This window comes from Sinocyclocheilus grahami, unplaced genomic scaffold (assembly GCF_001515645.1).
Source record: "Sinocyclocheilus grahami isolate Dianchi unplaced genomic scaffold, SAMN03320097.WGS_v1.1 scaffold284.1, whole genome shotgun sequence".
NCBI classification, from domain to species: Eukaryota; Metazoa; Chordata; class Actinopteri; order Cypriniformes; family Cyprinidae; genus Sinocyclocheilus; species Sinocyclocheilus grahami.
In genome coordinates, this window is record NW_015505463.1 from 752,982 (window position 1) to 768,713 (window position 15,732).

The 15,732-nt window shown below is 40.0% G+C and overlaps 1 protein-coding gene across 1 annotated transcript in view; it reads right to left on the reverse strand.

Moving 5' to 3' along the window:
- LOC107600472 (CREB-regulated transcription coactivator 3-like) overlaps window positions 1-15,732 on the reverse strand; it is a 60,840-nt gene that overhangs the window by 32,875 nt on the left and 12,233 nt on the right. The window contains exons 2-4 of the mRNA XM_016292379.1: window positions 10,922-11,032; window positions 10,144-10,272; window positions 3,259-3,320 (exon numbers count right to left, since the gene is read on the reverse strand). Coding sequence (XP_016147865.1) covers window positions 3,259-3,320; window positions 10,144-10,272; window positions 10,922-11,032 — 302 coding nt within the window. The remainder of the gene's footprint in view (window positions 1-3,258; window positions 3,321-10,143; window positions 10,273-10,921; window positions 11,033-15,732) is intronic.

A 15,732-nucleotide genomic window follows, 5' to 3' on the forward strand; every position in this document is an offset into this window, starting at 1 on the left:
CTTAATCGCTCAAGAGCTACATTATCTTTCTCAACAAGGAGCTGGTAACATCATTGTTTCTCAAAGAATTAAAGCCACAGCTTCACTGTTAATAGAGAAACGCGGCAAAACGGTGGTAATTCATACATACACAGCCTCTCTCTTTCTCTCGCTCTCTCATAAATGAACACTTGATGAATTACACTTTTCTGAGAATAGAATATTGAAGTGGAGATCGCTAAACTGCAAGCTAACCGGTGTTTTCAGAAAGCAAGCGCGTTTATCCACAGTGGAGAGAGAGCGCGTGCACATGGTTGCCAGGTTGACAAAGATAAGTAGCACGTTTAGCAGATATTTCCGTATTGCGCAAGTGTGAAGCTCTGTTTCGGGGATTACGTCTCTTTATATCAGGCAACCCAGTTGTGTTCCTCTGTGGCCAGATTAAACCGTGTTGTAGCCTATATATTATTATGCTCTATTCATTCTTTTTTTAGAAACCTCGCACTTTTCTACTCAATTTTAAACGTTGTAAAATTTTAAACAAATTAAGCGTGGTCCACTGCTGCACACGTGCCACAATATCGATACAGGGCCAGCTGTATCGGTACTCGTATTGTCAAATATCTGTGACGATACATCGTCGTATCGATATTTTGAACACAGCACTAGCTCAGATCGGATGTAAAAAAATCGGATCTCGTGCGGGTTTTGTGTTTACATGTGTGCAACAAATTCTGATCTGTGTCAGATGTGAGCGAAAGATCGGATTTTTTGTGCCAGTGTAAACGCAGCCTAGGGTCAGCCGACGTCACAGCGCTAGCTGGAGGCAGCAAAACAAAGGGGAAACTGAAGGCGGCCCATTCAAACCAGCACAGATTTGGCTACATAAGGAGCTTACAATATCATCTTGTTATGATGTTGGGTGCCAGAATCGACGTAATACAGCCTCAAATTAGAAATTTAATCGCATATCTGCTGCCACTGCCAGACAAAAAAAACGATGACAGCTGTGGTTAAACGCGATAAAACGAGCAGACAGGACAGAAACGATCGTCAAAAACGCTCGCGTTTGCAGCACACACTTCTTATCAGAAAAGGTTAAATTAAGTATTGTCTTTTGTTGTTATGGGCGCGTCTACAGATGTCTTGCCATATGTCTATGTTTCTTGCATCTCACGACTATGTCGTGTATGAAATAATGTCTGTGTGCATGTGTGTAAAACAACAAACTGACAATTGATATATAATCATTTGTAACTGTATATACATTGTTGTGATTAATTGTGGCTGGAACAATAATGTAGCTGTAAAAATAGTTGCCTGCTGAAATTGAAATGTATATACATCTTCATCATGACTAGATAGACACGGCGAGTTTGTCTTTACTCTACACGTTAGATGTGATCCACCTCATAGTAACAACCCTGGCAGATCGTCCATCCTTTGAGTGAGAGTGTAACGTTACAGGTCGGCCGATCTGGTTTCGTGGTTAAAGTTAACCTTTTCGACATGTTTCCGCAATGTTGTCTGGGGGTTTGGCAAAAGGAGAGTGGGACGCTGGGCGGTGCTCGGGGTGGTGACTGAAGGCGGTGACTGTGTAGTTCTGATGTCAACTTTTTACGGAAGTCACAACGGTTCATGAAAAATCACAGCTACTTTATGCAGGCTGTGTGAATTTTACTGTGGACTGACTGTTTTGAAACTTATATGGTAGTTAAATAGCCCCTAGACCTCAGTTATCATGAAAAAAGCCAGGAAATTTCCGTTTTGACAATATGGGACCTTTAAAATAAATTCTAATTCTACTGTTATGGCAGCAATTTCATCAGTCTCCAGTGTCACATGATCCTTCAGAAATCATTCTAATATGCTGATTTGGTGCTCAGCTATCATCAATTATAATTGATGCGAAGTTATTAATTAATAATGGTTCGTATCAATGTTAAAACTGCTGCTTAATATTTCTGTGATTTTTTTTTTTATATATATATAAATAGAAATATCAAAAGAACATGTTCAGCATTTATTTGAAATGGAATCTTTTTAAACATTATAAATGCCACTTTTGATCAATTTACTGCAGCCTTGCTGAATAAAAGCATTAATTTCTTTTCTTTTTTTTTTAAAATCTTGCTTACCTCAAACTTTTGAATGCTAATGTATCACGATTTCCACGTATTGAGCAGCTAAAATAGTTTTTAACATTAATAGAGCAGCAAAACAGCATATTAGAATTATTTCTGTAATATCATTTGACACTGAAGACTGTGCCATCATTCATTCATTCAGCTTTGCCATCACAGGAATAAATAACTTGTTTGTAATTTACAATAAATGCATCCTTGATGAGCCTCAGAGACCTCTTTTATTATTCCAAACTTCGTCAATGTTTGAACTGTAATTTAATTTCACATTTCAATCTAAAAGCAATAAAAGTACGTAAGATAAAGCCCTGGATCTAGTGTGTAGTGAGCCGCTCTATGGCATATGGCTGTCACAGCAGTGTTTCGCCACAGTGGGAATAGTTGGCTGTGATAAAACTGATCAGGCCAACCAGTTTTCAGGTGTAAACAATGCCACAGGGCGTGGACTCTGAAAGTTTTACAAGTCGCAGAGTCAACATGGAGGCTGAAGCAGATTGTAGGTAAGAAGGCATACTGGCCGTCGGCCAAGCCTGCATTCAAAACACGACTATGATGAGGAGAAGCTTCCTTAAGCCTTTTATTACTGGCTGCAATTCACTCCTCGGTAAACAAATGAGGAAATCCGTCCAATGGTTATGCCTCACCACGGCTGAACCGAGAAGAGTGACATTTGTGCAAAGCAAACGTGTGAGCGTTTGTGGTCAGAGAAAGAAGTTGAAAACGACTAAATGATGTGTGTATGTCTCTTTGAACACTTTTGCTTTATCTAACCTTTTGCTAGTGTTATCTATCATCACTACGGATGCGGATTTTCCACATGCTAACAAAACAAATGTGCCATTACTGTTTTCTTTTCAGGCATCTGTGGGGATAGCCTATGTAAATGCAAAACACACATTAACACTCGCTCTAATGTGACATGATCTCTCAACACCACTTGATGTCACTGCAATGGCTTCATTTAAAGATAACAATCTCTGCACTCTGCCCTGCAACTGACAGGAGATATGATCAAATACTACTTGAAGTAGAATGTAACAATGTATGTAATGAATGCACAGACACATATTTGTTGGCAGTGGATGGGTGTGTGTAGGACTATATGGGTCATAATAGTTTTAAAGGCAGGACTCACCTTCTCCAGCTGTTGTCAGAGGGAGGAGAAAGGTACATCGTTCCATATGGAGAGCTCTCAGCGTAGTTCAGTCAAGGAAATCCTCCAAAGCTTTCACAGGTAAATGTCACAATCACATACGCTTCAAACCTTATTTATATACAGTATATAAGGCATACATCTCAAAAACATTTTAATTTCTCGAGATCATTTTCCACCCTCGAATGCTTGTATGTCAGAAATAGAGTGGGACGTCAGTTGGGGATTTGTTGTGTCTATCCGTGCCGCATCCAGTGACAATAATGGGTTCTGTTTTCTATAGTTGCGTTGCGCCACTCGTGTCGGGTGTAAACACGGGGTAAAATGAGCAAAGAGCTCCAGATCGCGTCAGTGAAACACTGTTTGTTTGCTACGGAAATTTATTTTTAATCAATTAATTTGTTACATTTATATAGCGCTTTTCTAGGAACTCAAAGTGCTTTACATTGTCAGGGGGTATCTCCTCATCCACCACCAGTGTGCAGCATCCACCTGGATGATGCGACAGCAGCCATAGTGCGCCAGAACGCCCACCACACACCAGTTTAGTGGAGAGGAGACAGAGTGATGAAGCCAATCAGTAGATGTGGGGATTGTTAGGAGGCCATGATGATCAGAGGCCAATGGGCAAATTTGGCCAGGAGGCCAAGGTCACACCTCTACTCTTTTCGAAAGACATCCTGGGATTTTTAATGACCACAGAGAGTCAGGACCTCGGTTTAACGTCTCATCCGAAGGATGCTGCTTGTTGACAGTATAGTGTCCCCATCATCCCCATACTATACACACCCTGCTGGCCTCCCTAGCACCTCTTCCAGCAGCAACCTAGTCTCCCATCCAGGTACTGACCAGGCTCAACCCTGCTTAGCTTCAGAGGGTAATCAGTCTTGGGCTAGAGAGTGATATGGCTGCCAGCCATACTGTTGGTATGGTATACTGCTGGTAATCAAGACAGCATGATGCAGGCTTTTCAGAGAGACTGAAAGTAAACTATGATGCACCGCTGAGTCTGACTAGAGTGGATCCAACAGCATGTCGCAACACATGAGTGTGAGTAAACGTGCTTTTACCAATATTGCATTGTCTGTTCCTGACCGGTTGATATATACTGAGTATTTATACGTTTTTAACCCAAATGACCCATGTTATTTTCAGAGTAACTTACGTCACAGCAGCGCCCATCTGTTATTTTAATAAGCGAACCTGTTAGCCAATCACAGTAGTGGGCGTTTATTTGCGAGTCTTGAATGCGCCCCACCTATAAAAACAGACCATTCTGCAGAGAGGCTCAAAAACAGGATAGAAAATAGCCTATTACTTCTAAATTATGATGTTTTATATGTAAAACTCACACTAACATTATATGTGAATCTCAGAGAACTATAAAATAATAAAAAATGCAGTTCATGACTTTAATTGTTGTTTTCTTTCGAGCATTAATTTGAAATAAAAATCTTTTGCAAAATTATAAATGCCTTTACTTTCACTTTTGATTAAAGCATCCTTGCTGAATAAAAGTACTAACTTCAAAATAAAACCAAACAAAAAAATCGTATTGATCCCAAACTATTGAATGGTAGAGTATAAATGTAACTCAATGAGTTAATTATGCTGGAAAACAATGGTCATCTTGGAAAGCCTTTTCGCAGTTTGAACAAACGTCATCTATATTAAGCCAGCTAGAAAACAATATCTTTGTGACAAATCAAGAGGAATTTTTAATCTGTCTTTCACCAGAAGATGGAGTTATCACATTTTGATTAAAGGGGTCATATGATGTTGCTAAAAAGAACGTTATTTTGTGTATTTGGTGTAATGAAATGTGTTTATGCGGTTTAAAGTTCAAAAAACACATTATTTTCCACATACTGTACATTATTGTTTCTCCTCTATGCCCCGCCTTTTTGAAACGCATCGATTTTTACAAAACTCATCGTTCTGAAAAAGCGAGGTGTGACGAGGAAAAAAAATTATTAATAAATCAGACATATTGTAGATGAATCATTCACAGTGAGATCTATAATATGTATTTACAAAACAGATAGGGTGAATTTAATCTCATGCCAACTTTAAGAATAACTGAATCTATCATGCTCATCTTGTTAACCTTACTTTGACTTAGAAGGACAATGTTTCTGAAGACCAGGCAGGCAAAACTGATTTCAATCTCTATTTTGCAGCTTAGTTACCGCAGATTGATAGATCTTTTAAGACTGAAGAAGTGTAGATATCATGTTTCATACTGCAAAAAAACTAATTTGATCTAATTTGATTTCTCATGATACAACCCCTTTAAAAACTTACTTGTGCTGTCCAAATCCACTCAACACTCTTGCAAAAGTTAAACAGCCCAGCTGAAGAACTCCTTGAGTAAACATTGTTTCTTCAACTCAAGCCGATGTTGACAATGCTGCCTCGTCATGTCCATCTGTGCCAAGACTCTCACATCCAAACGGGGGGAGGGGTGGATTTACAAGACAGAAAGCAGGGCAGTCTTTTTCTGTTCAACATCTGGTAAGGCCTGGAAAACCTAGTCATCAGTTCTGCTGCAGTAATAAGAGACTGAGCTCTTCATGCCAACCTTTCAACCACCAGCCCACCCCGTGACCCTAACCATGATGACACAACACAGAACATCCAACCAATGAGCAGCCAAAGCCAGGCCACAGAAAAACCGTCTTAGGCCACCTCATTCAAACACACTTCAATAAGACTGTACACATCGACAACCGCCATCATATGTATGAAATTCCTGGCGTGACATTGTATGAATTCTGTTGATCCTCGGCCTGGGGAGGGGGAAAGCGTTGAAGACACAAGCCAGACGGCTTGGATTACGAGGGATCCTTTCTAAAATCTAATTAGCCTGTGGCTGCTGAAGCGGTGTGGAGAGATAGGGTGGCTGTGACAGCACCTTCGTCTCAGAAGCTCCAGGATGGCGTGGGTGAGCTAACCTTTTCTCTCTGACATTTCACACTCGACCCACACCGCTCTTTCTCCAATTGGACATCATTCCAGAAATACAGACAAAACAAGAACAAGGCATCTGGCATGATATATACGGCTCGAAGGCAACTACATGGGTTAGGAGGAAGTTGGTTAGAGACAGGTTGGCTAGCGAGCCTGTGAGAGAGTCTAATCTTGGCAGACATGGCTGAATCGATGAGAGCAAAACAAGCCAACACTGTGAGGGACATCTGGCACTAAAGGGAAAAAAATCAGAGTGAAAGCAAATTTGGGCTTTAAATCCTTCCTCATAACATTCTCTCACTCAGCAGAATTAGAGAGGCATGAAAATGAAATGCTTCAGACATTAAGAGAAAATCCTAGTGAGCAAATGTTTATTTAGAGAGTCTCTGTTTATTTAGATTAAATGCAGATTGTAGTTTAGAGTTTAGGAAGATTAGCATTAGCTATAAAAAAAACCTGTCATCATAATACTAGGGCATTGTACGTGGGTTTCATGGCGTTGCCATGTGGTTGCCAAAGTGTTCTGAGTGCAGCCAGTGTTATTTTAGTATTTTTTATATACTATTGTTTTATATACGATTATTAATGTTTTGAATTAGCATTTATTTTTGTTTTCACTTTTCATTTAAAATTTTAAATATAGTTTTTGTTATTTTAAGTGCTTTAAGTCATTTTTATTCGGGGTTTTTTCCCCCCCTTTCTTCACACATTTTGACTCAAGACAGTGTTGCCAGATCAGGCTGGGTCCAACAAAATACGCTCAAAATAAGCAATTTGCCTCAGAAATAAGCATAAATAAGGCCAAAACCCACGACTGCCCATATTTACAAAAAAACAAAAAAAAAACAATCCTACAGATGCTAATAATAAGCCAACACTGATGCAGATGCTTAAACAAGAAGCAATAAAATGGTGGTTTACATAAAGTGGTCAAAACATTTTTGGTGCCAATCAAGTGGCAACCTCCCGCTCTCTCTCGTGAAGCCAACACGGAAGTGACTTTAACTGTAATTCGTCAACTGGCCGCTAGAGGCTGGCTGCAAAAGGGAGTCAATCCTATAGACTCCCCATGTTAAAATTGTCAATTTACAGCAGAAAAAAACATGTTTACAGCCTGGTTCAAAAATATGCTTTTGGTCTATATAGCTAATTTGCCCTTCATGACAACTGTGAGGGGGGTGAATTTTTTTATAAGTCATCCATTTAAATTATATTAAGCCTTAAAGTTCTGCATAATTAAGGGCGTGGCCACTTGAGTGACAGGTGGATTGCCTCTGCTGTCATCACCGTCGAGCTAGGTGGGCGTGGTTTCAGCAACCAGCTTTTCGATTATTCGGGAGTGAAGCACGTTGACGCGCTGCCAAGATGGCGACGGCCGGCTCCGCCAACTTTGAGCTTCAAAAACGCTCTTCAGGAACCTACGGGTGACGTCACGGACACTACGTCCATGTTTTTATACAGTCTATGGTGCCAATATCTTACCTAACTCAAGCTACTACTACTGTCAACTCAAGCTACTGTCAAATGTGCATTTCTAATGGTGCTTTTCCACTGCGTGGTACGACTCGGCTCGGTACGGCTCGGCACGGCTCGGCACGGTTTGCATTTGCACTGCAGTTCAGTACCGCTTTAGAGTGGGTGGGATTATTCACATGTCGTTATAGTTGTGCCGCCTCTACTGCCGCGACTCCTAAAAAAACTTTTTCATTCCACGACGCCCCATCAAGCTCTCGCTGGATCCACTCCTCTACTAATCAACGAGAGGAACGTCTGTTCTTCCACAACAGACAACAAAACGATTTGGTTGTTAAAAAAAGGTGCGCTCATTCAAAACGGTTGCGTTCGATCCTTCGCTGGCTGTGCTGATTTAAATCTAGCGGTTCTTTTGTGTTTGTGTCGCAAATTCAGTGACGCAGGTAGTGACGATTCTCTCCGGCCAATCTGTGATCAGCAGAGTTTACACGTCACGTTTTGGTAATGGTACGGTTCACATGGAACCCCAACTGAAGTGGTACTAAAAAAAGTACCAGGTACCAGGTACTGTACCCAGTAGAAAACCCCCCAAAATGAACCGTACTGAGCCGTACCATGCAGTGGAAAAGCGCCATTAGAGACTAAAAAATTTAATATTATTATTATTATTATTATTATTATTGCAGGCTGCACTGCAAACTGTGCTGAGGATACGTGTCTGGAATGACTGGAAAAGTGTAAAGAATTCAAAAGTGTGAAGTGTTTGTCACGCTCTGACCATAAAGAGTAGTTTAAAACCACAAGTCTTGTTTCTACAACTTTCACTTGGGAGCAAAAATTTGCCTTTAAACCTGAAAGAAATAAAGATTTATAATTTATTGTGATAATTATCAATATCGACTGATATGAAAAATTTGATCGTGATAATTTTTTTGGCCATATCGCCCAGCCCTACTAACAAGTCACTGAAGAACGAGTGGGAATTGAACTACATCAATCTGGACTCTTTGCTGCATCAAATGAATGAGTGTTAGTAAGCCTTCTTATTCACAGAGACGAAACACATGCTGAACTCGAACTGAAAGCAACAACAACAACAACAAAAACCTGAAAGCTTTGATCCTAAAGCAATGACCTTTGAAGACGATAACAACCCATTAAAATACTCATTAAAATCATTTTCAGAGTTACAGAGACAACTAGAAACAACTGTTTAGCAATTAATGAAAACAATCAAAAATCACAAACAGACAACGAGATGAAGAAAAAAACTCTGAAGAACCCACGAGAATAAGCCAGAATATCTTCAGCTCTCGGGGAGGGAGTGGTTCAATTCACAGAGCAGAGCTGCCAGAGTTCTGACAAACAGGTCTTGCAGTTTTTAGCATGACTGCGGTCACAAATGCCTTTTCCCGCTCAAAGAACAAAGGCGGCCGTGGCACTCTGTGTGGAATTACTTTGAACCCATCATTCAAAGCGCTTACGTAACTCAACTCTCACTTTGTCTCCCTCACTTTGTTGTCTCTCCGTATGGCACGGCATCAGAGCAAGTGGACCGTTCACAAACTATCCCTTAAAATTCCTTGTTTTATTTTTGTGATTTTTTTTTTCTTTTTCTTTTCTTTTATGTAAAGCACTATGAATTACCATTGTGTATGAAATGTGCTATATAAATAAACTTGCCTTGCCTTGCCAATATGAAAGACTACAGAGTAGCTTCTTACTCTGGTACTAGATAATTCAAAACCTCTGGGTGGCTTCAAAAGTATGAATATGAAATCAAAACTAGATCAGTGGAAGACTGTTCATGCCTTCCACATCTTCAAAACAGTATGGCAACTCAGAAGGCATTAGGGCCTTTTTATTTTTTATTTAATCTTTAGCACAAAGCTAAATCTGCAGACAGAAATGATCTTTGTGCCCACAGACGATTAAGCTTACAGACAACCACTGAAAAATTGATGAAAGAAATCCATCGACTACACAACCGAGGAGGATAAAAGACCGGCCGGGCCGGCGTAGCCAGTGATTTCACCAACCTGCGTGCTGAATGAATGTAGAACTAGCGGCAGAATGCGCAATACACACTAATGAGGACACCAGAGTACTGATATTCAAATCTCTAAACAGTTCTCACAGGAAGAAAAAAAACAAAACAAACATAAGCGGGGAGAAACAGCAGGTTATTGCAGTTACCTACTCATTCACACCCACGGTGCAGCAGAGGGAATATTAATAGATAAAGGATCATCACACAGCCTGAAGCCTCAAAAAAGCTGCCCACATGAGCAAAGGTCAACATGTATGACACATACAACATTGTGAGCTCATAAAAATTCTGCATCTACTAGCGTAAGCAAAGACATTCCCAGATCACTTTTTTCCTCTACAAAGGTCTTTACACTAGTGAACTTAAAAGGATATCTGCCGCCCGTGCTTGTCGATGGGCCTGCAGTGCGGTGAGTTGATCCGATTGCGGTCTCGATGAACCCTCTCCACCAGACCATGGTGTCTGGTCCCTCGCACAGAGTCCAGTCCGGAGGGAAAAGTCCCCTGTGGAGAAAAACCTTCTTGGTTAACATTTTCCTCACAAATGCAGGAATCTGTTATATATATGACTTAAACAGTAAAAATGGTTAGTGAAAAGACATCAGAGCGTCCATATTGCAGGACTGAAAAAAACACGCAACAATAGACAAACAAAAAATACACACATGAGTTTTCAATGTGCCACCATTAGCTTATGTTCCCAGGTGAATTCACTCTACTCCAAAGTGCTTTTACCTCTCTAGGTTTGGTTTCTCATGGCAGACAAAAAGTAGGGATCACTGCTCTATGTCTCAAGGAGGCTTTATTCACAGCAACAAGAGCGGTTTCACCTGAAGGTATACAGCACTGTTCTCCATAGGGGATAGACACAGATACAGTTCTTCGGCTCTTGGAGCGCACTGCTGTATCAGGTGTACTTGTGGGGAAAGCCATGTACTGAAGGAGTAGGCGAAGTAAGGGCAGACTAAGAGGTTGGGACTAATACACTCTTTGTTTTTTAAGGAGAAGGTTTGCAATTACCATCTCTTGACATCGCTAATCTGAGGGTAGAAAAACTGAGTATATGGCTGGGGTTTATCTTCTCCTAAATGAACATGACTTGCTGGACAGATTTAGTAGACTTAGATAAGTGGATGGAGGGCAACCCAGGTACCTGGAAATCAGTGCTTGCATTGCCTATTTGGTTGACGTTGGGCAGCGAGCCACCATAGTACTGTGCCCGGTTCTGTGACAGACGGAGCTGCTGGATCTTCTGGAACTGCACCTTTAATCAAGAGGAAGACACAGTGAATGCATTTGAAAAAGAAAGAAGAGAGAAAGTCTGCCGAGGCGTTTTAGTTGTTTTTGTAACTTATGTATTTAATTCTTGGAAATGGGTTTGGGTTTAAGTGTACTTCTGAGCCCAAGTTGGAGGACAGTGTGGATTTTGTTGTGCAGCAAGGGTAAACAATGAAAATTATCAATTCTGATCAGGCACAAGCAAATCAGTAGGCGTTCCTTCCTCCCACTAACCAAAGGACAAAATTTGAATCTCAAAGACTGACCTCATTTCGTGTTATCAATGGGTTACTACACATAAGCTTGAGTCCATTTTTTAATCCAACACACTGATATTTTTAAGCCAGAGCACAAAACCTTAGCTGCATACTGGTTAGTTGTAAAGCTGTATAATTTTGGCAAAAAAAAAAATTGCATATTGCAGTTGTTTTGACAGATATTGGAATTGCCATCTGAACTGCAATTCAATAAATATCTCACATCGCGTATCTGAAATAGAATACGCGATGTTGACATTCAAATAGAAACAAGGTAGGCAAAATCTACATACTCGCAAGAAATAATTAAAATTACAAGGTCAAAAAGAAATGTAAAATGAAAGATATGCATGGATTAATTGCTCACAATTAGATCAATAACGTGCTCTTACTTAGTGGAATTTCACTTAGACTTTAAGGGTGTTCACACTTCTCTAAAAAAAAAAGTCTAAACTCTCAGAGATCTCTCACTGACCCAAAAGTGAACTAAGACAAAAAGAACCCAGTTCTCTTCACACTCACACTGTACCGGAACTTGTGAGTGGAATTTTGGTTCTTTTGGTTGTAAAAAGGGTCTCAGTGTACTCTTCACTCACAATTAAGTCTAATGCAGTCAAGTTGGAAATTCATGTAATTGTGCCTATTCCACTTAAACTGTCAAAACCACACAAGGTTCACAAAAACACAGCCTGTGATGACTTAAGTGAATGTAAAGAGTTGGGAGAAAATCAGATGTGCTTCATTACATTAGATCTTAAAATGGCAGCAGTTTAATAAACCTGCTGTCTGCTGCAACCAACTTTTTTTTTACAATGAACCATCATTTTCTGCTAGTCTGTGACAGGTAGTTTTAGAGGAAGCATTTGATTGGACAAAAATCTGTGAAGTGCATGATGTGTCAATGTTTTTGGTCAATTTGCCTTATGATTTAAAAAGCCAACTTTACTTCAATGAGCAGCACAGTCCTATTTAGATGGGAGAAACACATTCATATCATGGTTTGCCCACACTGGCCTCTACTTACATAACCTCACTCAAGATTATTGTGTTTAAAAAGACTGGCCATACTACAACAACAACACAACACAAAATATTACCTCACTCACATCACTCAGTTTAAAAGCACTAAGAAAAGTGCTACTTCAAACCCATTGCTGACACTGTTCCAGGCAGACAGCTTAGAAACACGGGCTTGTTAATAAACAAGCACAGATCCTCGCTCTCAGCACACACTCAGGGGTCATGGAGTGTCACATCGAGCCTTTCAATGTACGCCGTTATCAAAACAATGACACCCCAGCTGTGGAGCAGCACCAAGCTGCTTAGTGAAGCAGAGGATTTCCCTGGGGCAGCTTGCTTAAGCTTATGCTTTTCCTCTCCTGTCAACATCACCCACTGTTATTATTACTACAACCTCCAAAAACTGTTTTCCATTATTTTACATTCAAATTAAACTAAACATTGAGAGTTCTTTAGTTCCCCTGTTCAACATTTTCCATGTGCAGCAGTGCAAAAAATTCTCAGTTTTAGTTTTATTGTTAATTTTTACCAATAAATGTGTGAAAGTCTAAAAATCTGTGCTGATCTCTAAAGAGACACTTTGATCCACTACCACTTGCAAAGGCTGCCCTGTTGAAAAAAACCAACATATGCTGGTTAGGTATGTTTTGACGCTGGGAAGCTGGTTTAAGCTGGTCCTTTTGCTGGTTTATGCTGGTCATGTGCTGGCAAAGGACCAGCATAAACCAGCAAAGGACCAGCATAAACCAGCAAAGGACCAGCTTAAACCAGCTTCCCAGCGTCAAAACATACCTAACCAGCATATGCTGGTTTTTTCAACAGGGTGGACATGCCAATGGACAGTCAGCACACCAGCAGCTGGATGACTTCCTGCATGCAAACATGTAGTGGGCTTATAGAAAACAAGTGTTGTAATGGACAAGTTGTGTTTACATTTCTGTTTATCAAATCCTACTGAAAATGGAAAGAGTCACTACCGCTCTGTTCCTATAAGTAGAATGGCATACTCAATTCTGAACCATTTTCTTGTTTTTAAAAATGACAACTGTTTGACCAAATAAAAAAAAGAAGTCAAATAATACCTTTGTTGATATCAGTTTAATGGGCAGACGCCATATAGGTTCTTTACTTCCTGGCAAAGATTAAAGTGTAAACACTGTGGCATTGCTGTTTTTCATTTGAGTGGCTCAAGAGAAATCAAACATAATGAAATGTGATCACTTTGAGAAGCCAGAAATAGTGTTAGTCATTTCATCTCAACCGGTAGTTCTGACAGATTTTGTTGCTTCCTTTGGGATTAATGCCACACAGGCAACAGTAAACATTCATTTCATTTGTGGATCACTGCTAACAAGGTTTGCTAACAAGTGTTTTTTTTTCTCTGAAAAGCACAGTTCTCACAACAATCAGTATTTGGCTGTCAGCTCTGCGCACAGAAACATTCGGAATTATGGATGTAGTACTGAGCACTTTGTGACAGATCACAATGTTTAAAAATGTGTACAATTCAAGAAAGGCTCTTTTAAACCACAAACTTGCTATTTTTAACATCTCTGAAATGCAAGCATTTTCCTCCAGGGCTCATTCCATTGTCAAGGCAGATTGTTTGTAAAGAGGTATGACTTTAAACTCTGAAAATTACTATGACACAACCACATGTTCTCATGCCCTAGAAAGGAAGGCAGCCAAATCATGAACTGGCGGATCATATTCATTCATTCCCGCCTACAGGCTCCACACAGAGACAGAGTGCAGTCTGAGGCAGAGCTGCTTTCTGCTAAAACATTTCCCACTGGTGAAAGACCTATAGTTACCTGACTAGTGCTGGGCGGTTTGACCAAAAATCTGTATCACCGGTTTTGTCAGCGTCAAAACATACCTAACCAGCATATGCTGGTTTTTTCAACAGGGTGGACATGCCAATGGACAGTCAGCACACCAGCAGCTGGATGACTTCCTGCATGCAAACATGTAGTGGGCTTATAGAAAACAAGTGTTGTAATGGACAAGTTGTGTTTACATTTCTGTTTATCAAATCCTACTGAAAATGGAAAGAGTCACTACCGCTCTGTTCCTATAAGTAGAATGGCATACTCAATTCTGAACCATTTTCTTGTTTTTAAAAATGACAACTGTTTGACCAAATAAAAAAAAGAAGTCAAATAATACCTTTGTTGATATCAGTTTAATGGGCAGACGCCATATAGGTTCTTTACTTCCTGGCAAAGATTAAAGTGTAAACACTGTGGCATTGCTGTTTTTCATTTGAGTGGCTCAAGAGAAATCAAACATAATGAAATGTGATCACTTTGAGAAGCCAGAAATAGTGTTAGTCATTTCATCTCAACCGGTAGTTCTGACAGATTTTGTTGCTTCCTTTGGGATTAATGCCACACAGGCAACAGTAAACATTCATTTCATTTGTGGATCACTGCTAACAAGGTTTGCTAACAAGTGTTTTTTTTTCTCTGAAAAGCACAGTTCTCACAACAATCAGTATTTGGCTGTCAGCTCTGCGCACAGAAACATTCGGAATTATGGATGTAGTACTGAGCACTTTGTGACAGATCACAATGTTTAAAAATGTGTACAATTCAAGAAAGGCTCTTTTAAACCACAAACTTGCTATTTTTAACATCTCTGAAATGCAAGCATTTTCCTCCAGGGCTCATTCCATTGTCAAGGCAGATTGTTTGTAAAGAGGTATGACTTTAAACTCTGAAAATTACTATGACACAACCACATGTTCTCATGCCCTAGAAAGGAAGGCAGCCAAATCATGAACTGGCGGATCATATTCATTCATTCCCGCCTACAGGCTCCACACAGAGACAGAGTGCAGTCTGAGGCAGAGCTGCTTTCTGCTAAAACATTTCCCACTGGTGAAAGACCTATAGTTACCTGACTAGTGCTGGGCGGTTTGACCAAAAATCTGTATCACCGGTTTTGTTTTTGTTTTTTAGGATTCTGGCGGTTTCACGGTTTATCACATTTATTAAGCTTTCTGCTTTATCAAGCAGACAGGCTAAATGAAAATGCAAATTCTGACAGCAGGAGGTGCTTATGGAACAACAGCCATACAGCATTCCCTTGGGTACCGCTGTAAACAAAGCAGCGAGGCATTTATAACCACTACTTTAATATGCATTATACAGAGAAAAGATGAAAAGAAAATATCTAAACTTTTCTGAAGACAGTCAGTTCCTCTCAGAGATACATTCACATAAACCCCCACCCCTAATTCAATATTCAGGATCAGATATTTTGTGAACAGTGAGCTGCTCTGACTGCTAGAGTATTTTCTCCTCTTTGCATTGCGACCTCTACCAGGACGGTTATGAGACATAATCCTCATTATTCTTTTGTTTTTATTCAGACATTATTCTAGCGTTACCCATCCACTAGTGTA